Raw genomic sequence first — 18,810 nt, forward strand, 5'->3', positions numbered from 1 at the left:
CCCATTAAGCAGAAACACAACATGCATTTTGATGAATTTCCAACTAGTGTATGTCATACTATACTTTTTATTTTTCAAAAAAGAATATTAAAACTATTATAAGCTTTGTCACCTGCTGTAAGGCAGAATGATGTAATTTTATTCACTGCACATTTCTTGTTTGTGAGGCAAAAAAGCATAATTTACTTCTTTATAAAAGGGAAATATATATAACTATATATATATAATTTTATTGGTATTAACATAATGCAATACCATACATTGAGCAAACAGAAAGAAAACATTTCAAAATACATTTTTAAAAGTATCTCCCCATAAGATAGTATGAAATATCAAGTAATTAGCATTAACATTATTACAATACACCCTTAGCCAAATATATTAAGGAAAATCCACATTCTAACCACAGAGATAGAGGCAAACATCAACCCATAGGGGACCCAGAACATAGTGATAAATACAATATCTGAATCTACTTTGAGTGACATCCAGACAAATACTGGCCCCAAAAGAGCCCTCTGGAATCTGGCTGTTATACAGAGAATACTTTGTGCCTGCTTCGCCAGGCAGCATCACTCACATGGTTAAGTCCTAGAAGATAAAGAGGAACTGAAGAGTTTATCTGCAGAGTCTAATAAATCTCAGCGTGAGGTATCTTCTCCGTCATCATCCAAACCAGTGTCAGTGTACCCTCTGGTAATGCATTACAAATCATTAGAGAAATAGAAGTCTCTGAAAGGTCTGTGCACACCTTCACTTGACAGAATACACTTAGTTTAGCATGATACAGGAAGGTAACGTCCTTCACATTAGTGAAGGACGCTTAAATGGCACAATCTGTCTGGTTGGCCTGAATGGATTCACTGCAGTTCAGCAAAAGCAACATGATTTTAGCGTTACCGCGGCTGAATCCCTCTTTAATTCCTCGAGGTCTGCAGAACAAAACTGATTGACATCAAAGCCCTTCCCCTGCCAAGACCCTCTTCCCCTTCCGTTCTCCCATGCGGGGCAGTATTTTCTGCAAATGTGCTCCGTGTAGACTGGATCTGACCTTGTGCCTAGTCCCATTGTGGAAAGGGTGCATTCTTCAAAAGACTGGCCATGCCCTTTGACGCCTTCCTGGAGGCCTCATATCCAGGCATGTGGTTGTCTATGCTTTAACAGGTCTGTTCTCTTTTATAAACACCAATGTTATTCAAGAAGAATTGACTTTCTGAACGGAGGCCATTAGCTTGCTTGCAAGAGGCTGAAGTTGAGTCTCCGTCGTGCCAATTCGCTAATGATAAGTTTATCAACCTTTGAGTCCAATCGGTTCAGTGCCAAGAGAAGTGGATCCGATTTGACATGGAGAGGTGCTATCAACTCTCGCAGTGTATTAGCCTAATACGATAAAGCAGTGATACAATATGTTGAGAGAACGGTGATGTGCCATTATTTCCATATCATATTAGTATATTAGAAATACTATCATGCAAACAAGAGCAAATAGCAAATCTGGCATACAGTTGCAGCACTACCGAGCTTTTCTAATCTGCATGCAGGTATGCTCACGAGGACAGAGACACGGCACTGTTTCGGTATGACATCTTGCTCTATCAGAAACATACATCCCTGATGCAAAGGAGGTATTCAGGGCAGAAAGCTTTATGTTCTCTCTTTGTGGATATGCTTTGGGAAAAAAAGGAAAAAGCAAACAAACAAAACACAAACCAAACAAACAGAACAAAGACTAAAAAAAAGAAACAACACAATAAAACGAGAGAACAATACACATCCTAACCAGTGTGGGCTGGTTTCCTCCATACTTAAAAGACATGAGCTCATTTGGAAACTCTGGAAAAGGGTCACATGAATGAGGAGAAAGGAAGCAAAGAGTGTGTCCCAAATCCATCAAACATGCTATAAACAGAAAAATACCCTGGCAACAGCCTATGTGTGAAACAGAATAAGAGGTAGCACAATGCAACCAGGCTCCTTTAATTATTCTAGATGGCAATCCAGTACTGGACATTTTGGGTGAAAGGCAAGATACAGAGCTACACGTGATTTTGAAACTATGCTGACACTACAAGCACCCAAAAACTAGGACTTGAGAACCTGTAAATTTTTGCAGACCTGTGTTAGCAAAGAAAAGAGAGAGAGGTGGAACAAGCAGCATGCAACTAAGCTGTTTGCTGAAGAGTTTCTGCCTATTTGTGCAGTCCCTGCACAAAGGGCAGTTATGAAAGCCCAGCTGGTTTCACTACATTCCCTATCTTGCTGTCTACTATACTTATTTGTAATACAATATGAAATTTTCCATGATTTCCCAAATCCACTGTTTTTAGATTCCAGATAGAAAAAGCTGTGGGTGGGATCATTTGTCTAATAATAATAATAATAATAATAATAATCCTCACTTTGGAAAAAAGTTCATCTAGGCAAAGTATAAACATGTAAAAATTATATCCTATTTAATTGGTTAGACTTCTTTATGCCTATTTGAAGAGGTTTGTTGGTTTTATTTGTGTGTTTTGTTTTGTTTTTTAAAGACAGGATGAAAAAGGAAGGAAAATACCAAGCATTGCCATTCTTACTCTTGAGGATACCAGGAAAGGTCTGGGATAGCAAAAAAGAGAAATGTCTCCGTGACAGAAGGCTCAAGGTGGAAAGAATTCCAGATAGAAACAGTGGTGCCATTTGGTCCACCCATGGCAGCAATTGCAAAATGAGTTTCCAAAGAGTTACAGTGTGAGCAATGCTGTGAAGCTTAAAGAGAGTTCAGTCTCTCCTAAACTTCTTAGTTTTCCCAGGAATTCTTTGTGTCAAAAGGGAGAAGAGGGAAAAAAAGGGAGAGGAAAACAGTTTATGTAACTGCGTCCTAAGAATAGCAGTCAAGAGAAGCTTTTATGTAACTTATGGCTTTAAATAAGGAACATTTGATTCTACAACCAAAATGAAAGAATACAAAGGAAAACAAAACCCCCAAACCTAAGCAAATAAAACCGGAAGTAAACAAAATAAAACCAAACAGAACCCAAACCCTCAAAAAACAAAAGCCCAAACTAGCACATTGCAGGACTCATTGGGTTAGAGGGAAAGGAGACTCAGTGGGCTGAATGCTTTTCACATTTCAGCCTGTTTTGTAATACTAATAGCCACAGCATTAAAAATAATGGTCTTGGATTTGCTTGGAAAAAGGCACTAAGAGATGGAGGCTCCTGCTGCTTTGTAGGTGTCCCTTCTGCAGCATCAGGAGATCCAGTTGTCTCACGGATGCTGTTCCTATAATTTTATCGCTAATAATTCAGGAGGTTTGGTTTCACACGGGAGGTTAGGCACGGATGAAAGAAACTCCTTGTCGTGAAAGAAGGTGGCTATGAAATAAAGGAGGGGTATTTTCATTAGGGCAAGGGTTTTACCTGTCAGATACTTAAACCCCACTCTTCCACACATCCTGCGGAGGCCAGCTGGGTAACGCACCCCGTGCCTGGTGGGGGGGATGTGGGGAAGAACTGTGCTACCTTTGCGGGCTGTGGGACAGGATGGTTTTTACGGACCTCAAACGCAACTAAATTTTTTATTACTAGATGACTGTTTGTGAAGAAAGACCTGCTGATAAGACGTACTTTTGAAAAGGCTATTCAGTAATATTGCTAAGGCCTTTGTGGCACTATCACAAAACACCGGTGATTCTGCTGTGTCCCAGTTTGGATTAGTCACGATGTACCTTAACCACCTTTCATTAGGACCTCTTAAGATAAGTAGTACCATACACAGTCCTATTTATCTGATGGTGAATATAATTAACTGGCACATTTTGGGGGGTTTTCTAAATAGATTTTCTTATTATTTTACTATAACACTTACTGATAGTAAGCAACTGTTCAGTATTTCCTATTAGGGTAGATGCACACTAAGAGTTTGGAAATTCTGCCTTTTGGTAGTAAAATTATATTTTCTTATCATTCTAAAATACATTTTTTTTCTTTTTTCTTTTTTTTATCACTAGAATTAGCAAAATGATTTATGTGAATATATCTCCAGCACATTTCACTTTCCAGAATAGGGCTTTTATATTTGTTTTAAAGGAGAACAAATACAAATAACAAAGAACAAGCAATGTGCTTTTTTAGATGGATACTTATCGACACTACAATTTATGAAACTCATGAGACTCACAAACATTTTGAAAAATAAACCAAGTCTCATTCACATACAAAACTGAATGCAACCCTATGAAAAAAATGAAGTGAATTTACTGCATTTATCAACCAAGTTACGTTTGTCTTATGAGAATAGCTTTACAGCAAATGACTTTCCCAGAGAGGTTATAGAAACAAAACTGCCTGCTATAATTGCTGCATATTTCTTCAGCAAATGCGGTTATGCAAGATGTGAGGACTTGTATGTCTGAGCAAACCTGTAGCAATGGGAGGTCCTTTGCCCATCAAAAGCTGTGTGAAAACGCATCAGGGCTGTGAGCAACCCAAGCAAGTGCAAAGGGATGTTCTGCAGGCCCTTCCAGCCATGCCCACACGTCTCAAAACCCAACAAAAATATAAGCAGGGGAGAGGAGAAAGTTCTCACCTGAGAGAAATGTCTGAGTCACAATCATTAAGGTCTTAAAAAGCAACAAAAAAAGGGGTGGGGGGAGGGCATGGAAGGTGAAGCAACTTTTTCCTCTTTTTGAGACCTATTTATAAGTAATGAAGGCACACACCAGTAATCACTAATGAGAGTTAATTAAAGTTAGGGTTTTCGCTTTTTTTTTTTTTTTAAGAAAGTGCATAGCATTTTACTGCTGCCACTTGAGAGTACGAACTTTCTTATGAATGTTCACATTATATATTTTGCCTAAGCTGAGTACAAGGTGCCTACTTACTACATGGCAACTTCATGGTAAATTTGCTTTCCAGGTTGTATCATAGCAGGATAGCAGGCTTACTGAAGCTTTAGAAAAGGAAATTTCATACTTCCCTTCTATAGTGCCAATCAGTAAAGTTGTAACTGCATTTTGAATCTCTTTGCTTTCCTTCATTTTTATCCTATTTTGTGTACATATCTCTACGTCTGTGTATATATGCATAAGAGATGGAAATGAACATTGTTGAGAAGCTCCTAACTATTGTCTAGACCAATAATGAGACATGTTTGGTTGCTTCTGTAGTAAATCTAGTGGCAGCTACTGGGGTGGGGTACGGTCTAGGGACGTGGCTAAATGCTGCTTGGACAGACTGCCCCGGAGGAATGCTGGCAGGTTCATAAACTGCTCATTGCTCAGCAGTGGGAGGCGACTACAGCCTTTGGGACTGTTTGGGTCATGGACAGGTGCAACACAAAGGCTTGGATGACACATCCAGTGCAGCCTCCTGACACTACGCTCCCAAGTAGCATATCTGCAGGTCATCCTGTGAGAAGCCAGTTAGATGGGGAAGCTGTGACAGGAGTCACTCGGTACTCTGCTGGAGACTTTAGTTAATACAGTGACGAGAGTGAAATGAAATACAGGAATATGCTGTCTCCAAATGGCAAGTTCCAGTTTTTCCAACACTACTGTATGTTCTTTAGTGTCCCATGCGCCCCTGCTGAGCTAAAAGCGACAACAAAAGAACACCAGGAGCACAAATACTGTACAAGAAAGCAGCACAACAAGAAAGCAGGACTCGGGGAGTGGGGAGGATGGGTGGGATGCCAGAACACAAACAGTCCCCAGTGGCGGTTCCTGCCTGAGGGCTGCACTCGGCTGCGTGAGCAGAAGGCAGCACGGAAATGACAGGGTTGTCATCTACAGCAGGGGTTCTCCCTTTTAACGCGGTATTTCTAAAGGTGCAGATGCGCCCTTGCTCTCCTGATATGGACTTCAGACACTACAGTTATAGCTAAATAACCCTATACCTTCATTAGTTAAATTAAAAAAGTAAGCAAAAAAAAATCCACTAAAATAAACATTTAAACTAAAAAGCACTTGGAGAACTGAAAAATGGTAGTTAAGGTTGTCTCATACATTGCAGCACCACACCACTAACATATACATTAATACGCAGAATAGCATTATTCTCTATATGATCCTGTCTTAAGCTGTGCACACGTATTCTGACTTGTGTCTAGTTCACCTCATGTGCAGTTGTTACTGGTGTGACAGTCCACAGCTCCAATGAGTTGTGGCTCTGTCAGAAGTCAGCAATTAGTTTTGTAAAGCACTTTGTGTCATTACCATTGTAAACCAGTACAAATTGTTGCTCCCAGACAGAGGACATTGCCTAATTTGGGACAAAAAAACAGTGAGACTATAGAAAATCTGAAAAACATCCACTGTTATTGGTATATAAAAAAAAGTGCATCATTCTTTTAGAGTGGAGAAAAAGGCATATGCTTGGAAAACCCTGGTCAGACAAAAAAAAAAAAAAAGAAACTGGCTAAATTTCTTACAGTATATAGTTATTTATATAATTTTATATAAGTTCAGAAGGCACAAGATATAATTAAGATTTAATGTCCCAATGCACGATTCATGAATTCTGTGAATGTTATTCAAATTTCTGTATATTGGCACTACAATTGATGGATTACACTGGAACTGGGTCACATATTTCTATGGGATATGCCCCATCTAAGAGAAGTCAATGTTATATTCAAAATACATGCAACGTTAGGTATACATTTAAAGGTGAGGTTCCTTTCAACCCAGTTCTTAGTACTGTCATAAGGTAAAGTTAGGCTATGGCTGCAATGGCATATAAAGCTGAATTTAATCTACCAAACCTCCTACATGGTTTATACTGAGAACAGCTTGAAAAGATGTCTTTATTTCCTGATCACGAAGCAGGAACTGTAGTTCCAGTTTGTTTCCTAGTGAAACAATTACTATACAGGAGAAAAATGAGAGTTGTGCCTCCTGACTAATGCTTTGAACTTCAATCTTGGGAAAAAAAAAAAAAAGTAATGTACTACCTTTTTGCATTTGTATCACCCAATTTTTTCAGTATGAAATATTCAAAGAGAACTGGTCTTGTTATTGTAACAGACTATTCTCTACATCACCTTCATATGCAGCATATTTCTTGGAATTTTTATGCATTTACTCACTTGAGGCTTTCACAGGAAAAAGAAATGTATAGAATTAATTATAACACATCAAATTTAAATTTTTAACCCTGAGCAGTAGAGACCACTTTAGATAAAGAGCACTTGAACACCCCAGCATTATAACTGCTCTTTCTGATGGTGCCTCTCATACTATCAACAGAAATAGTGACACATTGACAAAATCCCTTGCATGACTAAATAACGCAGGGATAGACTGTCACCTCCCCTCTATCTGCTCACATCCACAGAGGACCACAATGCTGCCCTCACCACAGCTGGTGTGACTTTCCATCGTGTCCTAGGATCTTTTCTCAGAGTGGGTTAACGGAAGAGAGTTACTGATGCTATTTTGACTGAGCAAAAAGTGGCATCTCCCTCCTCGTGCATGTGTTCTGCTGAGGCTCTTGAGTGGCTTTTGCTGCAGTGCTCAGCATGGATATTGTGAAGACCTGGCCAGGTAGGGAACGTTGGGAGGGCAGATTATTATCATTCAGCTCACATTGAGATATTTTAATCAAATTTGGAACTCCCCGGAGAAGTGCACACACAAAAGATGGAGTATGTGATTACTCATCTGGCACTGCCATCAACTCCGATATTGATAACCCCCCCACTCCTAGCTGGTTGTGCTCCATATAACAAAGGCAACCTGTTCTCTCTTCTCACACATTAATTAGCCTGTGTGGGATCAGTTAACCCAGCTTGCCTGATTGTTCCCAGGCAAGTCATATGGTTCTGCTCCAACTCTGGTTTTGATTCAGACAGCTCTCTTCCAGGCTCGAGGAGGACCATATTCAGCAACACAAATGTTATCAGATCTGAAACCCCTCCCTCTGATCATCAAACTGAAAATACATGGCACAAAATCGGCATATAAAGAAACTGCTTTTAGAAAGCTTGTTTCTAATTCGCTTGGTTTCTGCAAAGACAATGTACAAATCTCCCCTCCTGTGTTAAAACAATGATTCAGCTGCTTTCTCAGGTGTCCCGAAAGCCCATCAGACAAATGCAGCAGTTAGCTGCTTGTTTTGCTACAGTGAATTCAGTACCTACTTGGGAATATAAAATGAAGGATTAATGATAAAACATTTCACGTCTGGTAGATACTGAAAGAATATATCTTCATCTGGTGAATTTCCCGTTATTCTTTTTTGAAGAAAATTATCTCTACATAAAAAGCTTACACAGAAGGGTTTTATGTAAGGTATCCTTCTGGAAAGCCAAACATTGCTATGTTTTTTTTGCATATAATTGCTTGTATATTTTTAACATGCAAGAGCTGTTTTCAAAGGTGCTCCAAAATTTTTCTAAAAGTATATCCTAAGACTATTATATTCCAAAAATGCACTCACCAGTGTAATTAGAGCAAATCAGAGTTGAACAGGGATTTCATTAGGCTAAAGGCTCCTCTTACAGGAGTCAAATGCTGAAAATGTCAAAAGTTCCCCAGTGTATTTCAACTTTAAAGATAGCAAAAAATAACAAATTTTAAAATTATTTCAAATCCCTGAACATGCCAGAGTGAATATTATCTCTTTAATTGGATAGCATTTCTTCAAGCTTGTTAAGAAAGTAATTCTATGCACAATTTAGGAAGCAAAAAGCAGCAAACTAATCAAAGGAGCCTTTTGTCATATCACCTTTGCATTCAAGCTTCTGGTTAAATACCCATTCAAAAAAAACCACAAGGAATCTCTCCTCATGGAAAGGTGGTGGTTGTTGGGGGAAGGTAAAACGTATTTGTCAGGCTGTTTGGGAAGCCCAAATAGCTTAGGGATTCTTAGGGATGCTTAGGGATGATAGGCCAGGGTTTCATGGCTGTGCGATGCCCCATGATGGGGGAGCCCTCAGCCCTTCTATCTGGCTGCCCCATGAAATCCAGACACCCACCAGACCTGTCAAGACACTCTTGACAAGAGAGGATGAGGTGTGCTCGGCATGGGAGGGCAGAGTCCTGCTGCTGCCTTGGTGGGGCTATAAGAGGTGACATCACCCCTCCCGGGGTGACGGAGCAGTGCACAGGGCCCGCCGGCACAGCCACGCAGGCTCCCGAGTACCAATTCCGCTTTTCCTGCTCAATCTCCTCCACCCAGCACTTCACAAAACCTTCGGAGATGCCAAAAGTGTTCGTCTTTTGCAAGAGTGTGAAAACAGGATCTTCATGGCTTTTAACTGGAAATGAGAGGGCTGTTTTCACGAATGAATGACTGTACTTGTTACTCTTGTTATCCCATCTGGGGTTTTAGAGCAGACAACCAGAAAAAATCCCCTTTTATTTCCTCAAATCTTAATGTATGAGGACTGATGAAAAGGAGGGGAGCCCTTCCGCAGAGCACAGCCCAGCTCCAGGCAGAAGGGGCACCATGGCACAAGATGGCAACTGGTTGACCTGAGCCCATTGCCTTGGTGAGGAAGAGGAGCAGGAGGAAGACCAGCCCTGGGTGGGAGGGAGCGTGGTGGCTGAATCCTGCAGCTCTGCAGCTGCAACCTACCCCAGAGTTGCCATAGCAATCTGCTGAGAAGTGGAGATGCATTTCAAAGGTAATTAATACCAAAAAGAAAAAAAGACATCCAACCAGGTGATGGCATCGAGCACACAGGAGCCCACTCCCCTGCAATCCCCAGGTGAGCAAGCACTGCTGCTGCTCTGCAAAAAAGGTGCACAGGGGTCCTGCTCTGCCCAGGGGAGAAATGACCAAGCACCCCTTAACGCTGTTGGGGGTTCACCTACAAAAACAGACAGCCTTGAAAACTGCCAGGTAAGCCTGCCTGGCCCAAGAGGGTGGTGAGCCCAAAGAGGCTGGTTCTGAGGGGCTTCTTCTGTCCAAGTGTCTTCTCTGACCTGTGCTGTCCTCTGTGCCTTGGGTAAGCTCTAGCACCAGCCTGGTCTGTTCTGCAGGGGAAATATTCCCAGCAACTGGCTACTCACTTCCACTTCAGTTTGCTTAAGTGCATTTTATCAAAACACTGTCACTAACCAAGAAAATATTAGCACCTCTACAGCCTGGAAAACCCTGAATATCATCTAACTAAATTCTGTTCCTATCCCACTGTAGCAGCCTCCCTCCTCATTGAGTAATTTCTCAAGCCACTCAGTTACCTATGCCCACTGTTAATTTCTTTTAGTAATTATGTTGTCTCTTTAGCTTCCTTCTCCTTCACAGTCTTTTATGTGAACAAGCATTACATTTCTCTTTTTATGTATCGCCTACATCAAAATGACACCTTTATTTTTTTTCTCTGTAAGGCAGAACCACCTTATAACAAACAGTTCCATTAGTTCTCCTTCTGGATTGCAAAGCCATGACTGCAGAATATTTGTTAATAATATCAAATCAGCGTCCTCGAAACCAGAGAACGTGGGAGGTCTGTCTTTTACTTCTGAGTAAATACAGAAAGATTAAGCAGAAAACATTAAAATGCTATAGTATAAACCTCTGATGTGTCACACGCTGAAGAGTATATGCCATTCTGGCCTTCTTGCATAAAAAAGCAGTAAATAGGTACATATATGGACAGCTAGGATTATTGGTGTTATGAAAGGCTTTTCCTGCAAAGTGTGATTGCACAGTCTAGAGCCATTCAAGACTTGCTCATCCCTATAAACAAGGGAGATAATAAGCGGTCTGTACAACTACAAGTACACACATGCACCAAGTAAGCAGAGAAAAAGGTTGATTGTTGCCTCTTCCATTACAAGGAACATCTGAAAGTTTGGGTGATAGATTCAAAACTAACCAAAGGACATGCTTTTCTCTCCAGCCTGTAAACCATACAACTCCTTGTTGCCACATGATATGCCTAAAAGTACACCCAAATTCAAAAGCAATAAAACCACTTTTTAGAAGAATCTTCTCTTCCACAAAGAGATCTCTAACTCTTCCCTAGAAATGTGTTTTTAGGCACTATTCAAGGCAGGCTGTTAGCTGAAACTTCAGGCTCAATGCTCTCCAGCTGCTCTCCAGATGCAATCACTTGCACTTGCAGTTCTTTGTTGTTTTCTTTTTTCTTTTTTCTTTTTTTTTTCTAAACTGCAAATAGCTAAGAGTCTGAGATCTGATACAGAACTACACGATTCAACATTTTGGGAAATATTTACTAAGCCCACATCTGCTGTGCAGAATGGAAAAGCTAGGCTTCAAGACAAAAAGACAAAATAGTTAAAAACACAAACTTAGTGAATCTTTAATTCTGCAAGGAATACTCTCTTAAAGAAGCTGCATATTTGATGGCAAAAAGCTCACTAATTTTATTGTATAACATCAGGAATTGCTACCAGTACACATGGATATTCCAAATAGGCTTTACAACATTAGACTTCTCACTGATGCCTATGTAATTTGCAGTGACTTGAATTTATGTTCATCTTCATAAAAATTTTTTATTCCAGAAATATAGGTGGAGAGGTTCTAGAGGAATTATCCTGGTGCAACAACATAGAATTAGGCTATGAACTGATCTTTGATTTATATCATGTCTTTCATAACTAACGTAAAAGAAGCACAGAAAACAAGATTGCTTCTGGAAAAGAGACCCAAGGAAAACCATTCAGAAATACATAGAGGTCATGCTACCTTTTATAGTGTCCTTGCTTTTATCTGATATATTAAACATTTTACTGTGGTTACAGAGGTAACAAAGTTCAGTGTGTACTATGTGATACATTTATATAAAAACGGTGTGGAAAACCAAGAACTTTCTCAATTCGAGTTTCTTATGAGAAAGTATACAAGGTAGGAATGGGCAAGAATTGATTTTTTTTTCTGGTTACAGTATGGTGTGAGGCACTATATCAGCACAACTACCAGTGATGAAAAAAAAAAGTTGGTGGCTACAGTTTACATAATGGGGCTCAGAAACACTTGCCTGTGTACTACGAAATACAGCACGCACACGGTCAGCTTAGTCTGAAGGTTGTTTAACCATCCCCTTGCAATGGCAAGGCCTATGGGATCAGCAGGTGTGTGCATAAGCATGTGGGGGTTTCAGAATTGGAATGCCATAGTTAAAGGCGTAAGTGTAGACACCAACCTCCCCTGCCCAGTGTGGAACTATTACTAAAATTATATTTGCCCTGAAAGGAGGAGACGTTAATAAATCCCAGGAAACAGAGATGAAGATCTGCCTATATGCTTTTGGTCATTTATAACGGAGCTAGCTATGGCAACTGCAAAAGATAAGCAACCACAAGCTGAATACAAAAAATAGAAGAACAAAATAAGAAACAGGCTTATGACTTCGTTTTTTAAAATATCTACTCCATTTCAGTATGGTACAAATGAGTAAGTTATCTGAAGAAAAAGTCTCACCAAAGGCTTCTGGTGATGGTTTTGGAAGACATGTGTTAAGGGAGCACTTGGAGAAGGTTTTATTCAGCAAAAGTAACTGTCACTTCAGCTAATTATGGGCAGAAATATTGCAGGGTTTATGACGTAATCATGAGGTTATGCTGGATTCTCCTCCTTAGAGGATAACTTGGGCTGAGGAAATGGTTTGGTGTGCTAGCGCAGCCCACCTGAATGTGGCCCCAACATAAAGTATATCCACTTGACTCACCCGCACAGCATGCTAAGCTGTACCATTCTGTGAAACAAAGGCAAACACAGCGTGAATGCATTTACACTAGGTTTTCTTGTAAGAGAAATATGCCACTCTGAAGACAAAATGTTCTTAAAACAGGTTCTCTAACAGGGAGAAAGATTTATAACACCATCATTCTCAGTCATGGCACAGTGTTAAGCCTGATGGGATTTTCATTTGTAAAACCAATCACAACTCAAGGAAACTTGTTCCACAGCTTATCCTCACTGTTACAGATGTATTCCTAGTCTTCAGTGTCTTGCCTCTGTCCCACTCACTGCATTTCACCTTCTCTTCCCCAGCTACCCCAATGTCTCCTGTCTGTTCCCAACAAGCACTACAGATCACGACTCGTGGAAAGTAGCTGTTTCCTATCCTATTGTCCAGGTAAGCTAAGCTTCCACTGTCTTGGTGGGGTCTGCTTTCCTTTCTTTATTTGGTTACACTCAGCAACCTCCTATTCCCCAGCGTCCTGGGGAGCAGTGATGCTCAGCAACATGCACAGCCTCCTGGCAGCCGTGGCATAAGAGCCAAACCTGGGTGGAATATGAAATCTCCCTGCCCTGCTTCTGATCTCCTCTGAGTAGGAGTCCAAAGACTGCAGGTGTCCCCTGGCTCCAAGAGATGGTGCTGGCTGCTCGTGGCCTCCTGGCTGTGGCCTTGCCTCCCACATTCAGCCTCACCTAAAGGTCAGGAATAGTAAAGTTGATCAAGAGCCCAAGTGCTATTTTCAAAAGTGACTTAAGAGCCTGCCTTTCCTTTCGAGTGACTTTTATATTCTCAGTATAAATCCCATGGTCTTGTTTAGCCACAACATGTACAAGCTTAGAAAATTGTTTTTTGGGGGGATGGAGGAGAGCAAGAAGAAGTTGGCTGACATTTTTGGGTTTCCTTAACCGTAAAAGCCATTTCCAAGTTGTGAGTCTCCAAGGCAATCATTTTTTCACCTTGTGAAAACCCTGAAACTTACTCCCACTTTCTACTAATAGTTCAAAAATTAATGGAACCAAAAATTTCAGCCTTCTTTAAAAAAAAAAAAAAAAAAAAGTATTCCCAGCAAAACTAAAACACACCCTGTTTTCCACTTCTTTTACTATGTAAATACTTCACACATATTTTACAGACTGTGCAAGATGTTCATAGAATCAAATTTATTGACTTTGTCAAGATGCAAGGATAGCCTGTGTATAATATGAAATTCATGATGGCCACTATAAGGTGGCCACATCTGTGAGCAGAACTTGTAAATTGGACTGCGGAGTCCCTAAAACCATTACATTAAAGTTAAAAATATAGATTTTCTACTGTAAAAGTCTGTGCATATACATAGCTTGAATAATAAAAACAAACAAAAAAAAAGAAAATCTCTTGAAATTAAAATTTATTTTCTTAATTAAAAGTTGAAAACAAATAGTAAGGTATATTCTAGTAGGGAGTAAAGAAGCAGAAGAATTCTCTGAATAAGCAGCTTCAAGCTTTTTATAGATTAAGTATGATTTTAATATTGGATTTCAAGCGTTCACATTGTACAATTGTAAAAATAACACTTTCATGCCAAATGTAGAGGCTATTAAAATACTTTTATGTGAATTCGAAAACAGATTTTGCTATTTTTACCACAGGAAAATACTCCCTAATTCTCTAGGTCTCAGTCACCAGTTCTCAAGTGCTCTCTAACAACTACTTTGCATTTATAGGAAATGCTGTGATAGCTGAAACCAGCCCCTCACATGGCCAAGCCACGTCTGTCGCTGCTGCACGCAAGAATATCACCGAGCCCCCTTGAGCCAGCCAACTGCACCCAAAATCTCATTTTCATTTAACACAGAAATAAATTTGTGATGATCCCCAGTAATTTGTATTATGTACTCACAGAATCATCTAGGTTGGAAGAGACCTCCAAGATCACCTAGTCCAACCTCTGACCTAACACTAACCTAAACCTCCCCTGGCACAACTTTAGGCCGTTCCCCCTCATCCTATCACCGGGCACAGCCACTCTCACTAGCCTTGTTGGGTAAAGCCATCAAGGCAAACTTCCTCCCCACCCAAACACTCCCCTCCTTTATAACCTTGGAGCAGCAGAAAGTGTTTCCCCTCAGCCTTGCACGCCCCACTCCCCATTATAGGAAATTTATCCTCATGCAGCCTGAGGTCGTACCCATCTGTGCAGGGAGAGTTTCTCCCCACGATGGGAACCCAAGCAGACCAGCTCAGACGTGGACATGAAATGTTTAGATAGGTAAAGAGCAGAAAAATCATACCCTGTGGACAGGTCTTGCAGAACCACTGATATCTGCCTACCCCTGAGTTTACAGACAGGAAAAATCTTCCAGGTGAGGCTTGTTTAATTACTATAAATCTTTGTATGATTAAATCATGCCTGAAAATTGTTTTCAAATCAAAGTGGTTTTTTTTTGGCAGTTTCTCTCCTCATTTTCTAATGATGCTAAATCAAATACTTCTAAACAAATCAGTGGTGATATTTTATATTCTGAAAGGCCAAACTTCATGCTTCTGTAACCCAGAAGAGAAGAAATAATTAGCTGTTATTATTTTGGGCTAGAAATGCTCAAAATGTGAAGCCAGAAAGTGACCATCCTACTTAAAATGTAGTCATTTTCTTCATGTAAATACAGTAAAATCCTGCAGAGAACTTGTTTCACACTTTGTCCATGACATCATACTACTTAATGGCATTGCACTTGGTACAATGATGTGGGAGTGCTAACTTATCAACTAGATCCAAAACTCACAAACTGGGGCCACAAAAGGAGACAAACTGTTTATCTTCCAGATTTTGAACAATTTTTCGAAAAAAAAAAAAACAACAACTAGAAATCTATTTTTTATTTAATGAGAACTGAGATCCTTGCAAAACTGCCTGAATACATGGCTTACCATATAACAAACAAACAAACAAAACCCATATTATTGTGATATTTGTTTCATAAGAATTAGCAATGCTTGATATTGAAAAACAACGGGAAAGCTTACAAATGAAACCTATGTGATTAGTGTAAACTCTGAGCGTTAAGCTCTTGAGGACCAATGAAACTTCCAACTGACAGAAGGATGAGCCTCCACTTCCCGCTTATCTTTGCTGTTTAGATGCAGAATGGGTATAAGACAAGGGCAGTCTTTTCCTTCCAGAAGTTCAGGTCCCAGAAGCAAGCAGCATTAGTCACCGCAGGTAAACAAGGTGCCCTCTGGTAGCAAAAGCGAAGCCCAGACAGAGGAGGTACCGGAGGCTTGCTGCTAGCAATGACAGCTGCACCTTGCGGGGTTCTCCCAAGGGTGCCCTGCTTTGCAGAATTTAGTAATGACGTGATGATGGAAGAGAACAAACCTAATACAATCCACAAAGACAGAACTTGGAGGAAATTTTTCCCAGACTGCTGGAGTACGGAGTCCTAGAAGTGGGAATGATTTGGAGGGATGAAATCCCCTTGCCAAGTTTCATATAACAATATGGTAAATACTATGCTAACAGAGACAGAAGTTGGCAAACATCAGGCTAGTCTGCAAGGCTTTTTTTTTTTGTCTAGTCATGCTGTTAGTTTACAAGCTGCCATGTTTGTTTGTTGGTTGGTTTTAGCCCAATTAGTTATATATTTTAAATCACCTGAGGTTTTTATCAACTTGAGCTACTTAACACGGATTTGTGGGAAGCACAGGAATAATCAACTTCATTAAGGCAAGAATAATAATAACAGTTAAGCAGGAAAGCTTATCTAGCATACTGTACAACACAAAGTGGAATGTGAAGTACTGTATGGCTGCAAAGCAGGACTGTATAAAACACAGGGTGAAGCAATCTTCCTGGTGTGAGCCAGGTGCGCTACACCCAGATTTGGATGCTGCTGCCCTGGGTGAGGCAGGGGCCAGCTGGAAAACCAAGGGAAGCTCAGCAAGAACAGTCAGAAGTCTAGAAAAGAGTAGTTATGTGAAAAACTAGATCAACCTTCCTAACAAACTTTCAGCTTAAAAAAGAGCTGCTGTAATGGAGCAGGTTGTTTTTTTCTCCGTGCCGTAATGGACAGGAAATACTAGGCTTAAAATGCAGAGGGAACAATTCAATATCCATTAGAAGAAAAAGTAAATTTGTTTTCAATACAGCAAAGAGGAAAAGCACTGTCTGGAGGGACTGAAGAATGCCTGCCACTGAGGGTACCTAAGGACAGATTCGGTAAGCATAGCAGCTCCAAATTTAGAGGACGGAGCTGCACTGGATAACCTCTTGAAGTCACTTCCACATATAAATACACAGACTTGTAAATAAGACTTGCAGAGCTCACTTACAGTTTCACCAGAGCCTACAAAGGGGCCAAGATTTTAGCCTACATATGCTGCCTTCTTTCAGTGGAAAGGTTTTGGAAACAAGTAAGTAGATATTAAGAAGCCAAAACACAAGGATCTAGTGCCATTTTAGTAGTCCAAGAATATTTGAGGAAGTTGCATAGGGCTGGCAGGTAGGACACAAGATCTTCATGAGATCTGGGACACTCTGAAGCAGCAGCTGGAGGCTAAAAGTAAAGGAAGTCAGCCAAATACTAGGCTGAGGCCCTAGCAAAATTCATGAAAAATTGCCCCGCAACATTTATTTCATAGGCTTCCAAGACAATCTTCTTTTAGCTTCGTTTAACTCCACGAACCCAGAACTCTTTTAAAAATAGATTTAAGCAAACAAAACTGCTTTGTAACATTTTTTCCCTAGTCTCCTTTCCAACAACAACAAAAAAAAATCTAGTAAAATGCTGACTGCTTGCACTGAGAATCCCATCCCTGCAGGTTTTAATATCTCATCTTGCTTCCCACGACTGACAGTAATTAAACAAGAAAGCATGTTTACATGGTGACACTACAGAAGTTCAGCATGCTAATAGTTTAATAAAACTACATCCCTCCTATGTTCTCTGAGGCACTAATGACTCAGGTCCTTCCCTGCCTATGTTTAATAGTTACCTTGAAAGAACCTGAGAGCCACAGTCAGCAGATGGTAACACCTGGCAATGAAACAAATATAATCCAAAAAGACTGCAGCCCTCTTCTGTTCTCCCAGTCCTACCAATACTGTGTCATGTTCTTTTGACTTAACAGTCATAGAGCATAGAAAAAGTTTCATTTTCTTCCAGCTTGGAGAAAAGCACTTTAAAATTATTCATTTCAAAAGAACATTCTCCTGCACACAGTATCTGGCTAAATTGTTTCATTATAGGTATATGTTTCCTTTGCATTTCAAAACTTTGGGGTTGGGCCAAGTATCTCATGCATTTCAGAGAGGAACTATCACAATTCAACAAAAATCCCAGTGAAAAAGTGGCTTCCTCATGTTTTCTGCAGTGGTCAAATCTGAGTGTGTCTTTAGCCCAGTTTTCAGAGAGCTTGCAATAAGATTTATGTAAATAATTAAATATTATATATTTTTTTTCAGGTTTTAAATGAATGTAGGTATCAAATTTAGGATAGGAAAGCCTTCTTTTTAATGGGAATCTACATGGTAATTTTTCCATTTTTTCCTTTTTCAGTTTTTCCTTTTCATACACAAAATAGTTTCAAAAAAGCTACATATCCTCATTTAAGAAATGTGAGTATCTTATGCTTTTTAAAATGAAAGCACATTTGTAAGTGGGGAGAGTATCTACAAGCAGAAAAAAAAATAAAAGTTTTTTTTTATATTGCTATTGAGAAAAATTTAGGAAACTCTCACATACCCTTCTGCATGGCAAGCAGGGAGTCCTAGAGGGTTTGGACTGCCTTCCCTGTACAGCACGTGAAGTGTTCTGCCACTTATGGGCTGTCTTTTTGCAAGGAAAGCCTGAGACAGGGCAGAGGCAGTGACGGAGTTTGTTTATCCCAAGAAACAGAAAAATTAAAGGCAAACCAGAGATTAGTTAAATGACACCTAATAAGAGAATCAGTGCAGAACATGGGGGAAAAAAAAGGCAGAAATATATCATCAAGTCCATATGTCTGCTCCATGACCTAACCTGAAGGTGCCTCTGGTAGCATGGCTCCACTGACAGCTACCAGCTTAGTAATGCAGCTGAGGATACTCTGTAAGAAAAGTACACTAAAAGAATGGTCATTTAAGAAATTCTCATCTCTATTTCTTTTGCTTGTAAAAAGACCATTTAATCCACATCTCGGGAAAAAACAGAT

General features: G+C 40.0%; 1 protein-coding gene and 1 long non-coding RNA gene across 10 annotated transcripts in view; one reads left to right on the forward strand and one right to left on the reverse strand.

The window, feature by feature from the left end:
* Positions 1–18,810, reverse strand: part of CNKSR2 (connector enhancer of kinase suppressor of Ras 2) — a 223,225-nt gene that overhangs the window by 19,228 nt on the left and 185,187 nt on the right. The window contains exon 21 of one of the 9 annotated variants that reach the window (XM_080587951.1): positions 211–1,380. The exons of the other annotated variants lie outside the window; for them this stretch is intronic. Coding sequence (XP_080444077.1) covers positions 1,376–1,380 — 5 coding nt within the window. The 3' untranslated portion in view covers positions 211–1,375. Of the gene's footprint in view, positions 1–210; positions 1,381–18,810 lie in introns of those variants that run through there. 9 annotated transcript variants of the gene reach the window in all.
* Positions 1,387–14,500, forward strand: LOC308193443. The gene is made up of 2 exons (XR_013949637.1): positions 1,387–13,035; positions 14,346–14,500. It is a non-coding gene; the product is annotated as an uncharacterized lncRNA (long non-coding RNA).

This window comes from Anser brachyrhynchus (genome assembly GCF_964034855.1).
Source record: "Anser brachyrhynchus genome assembly, chromosome: 1".
Taxonomy (NCBI): domain Eukaryota; kingdom Metazoa; phylum Chordata; class Aves; order Anseriformes; family Anatidae; genus Anser; species Anser brachyrhynchus.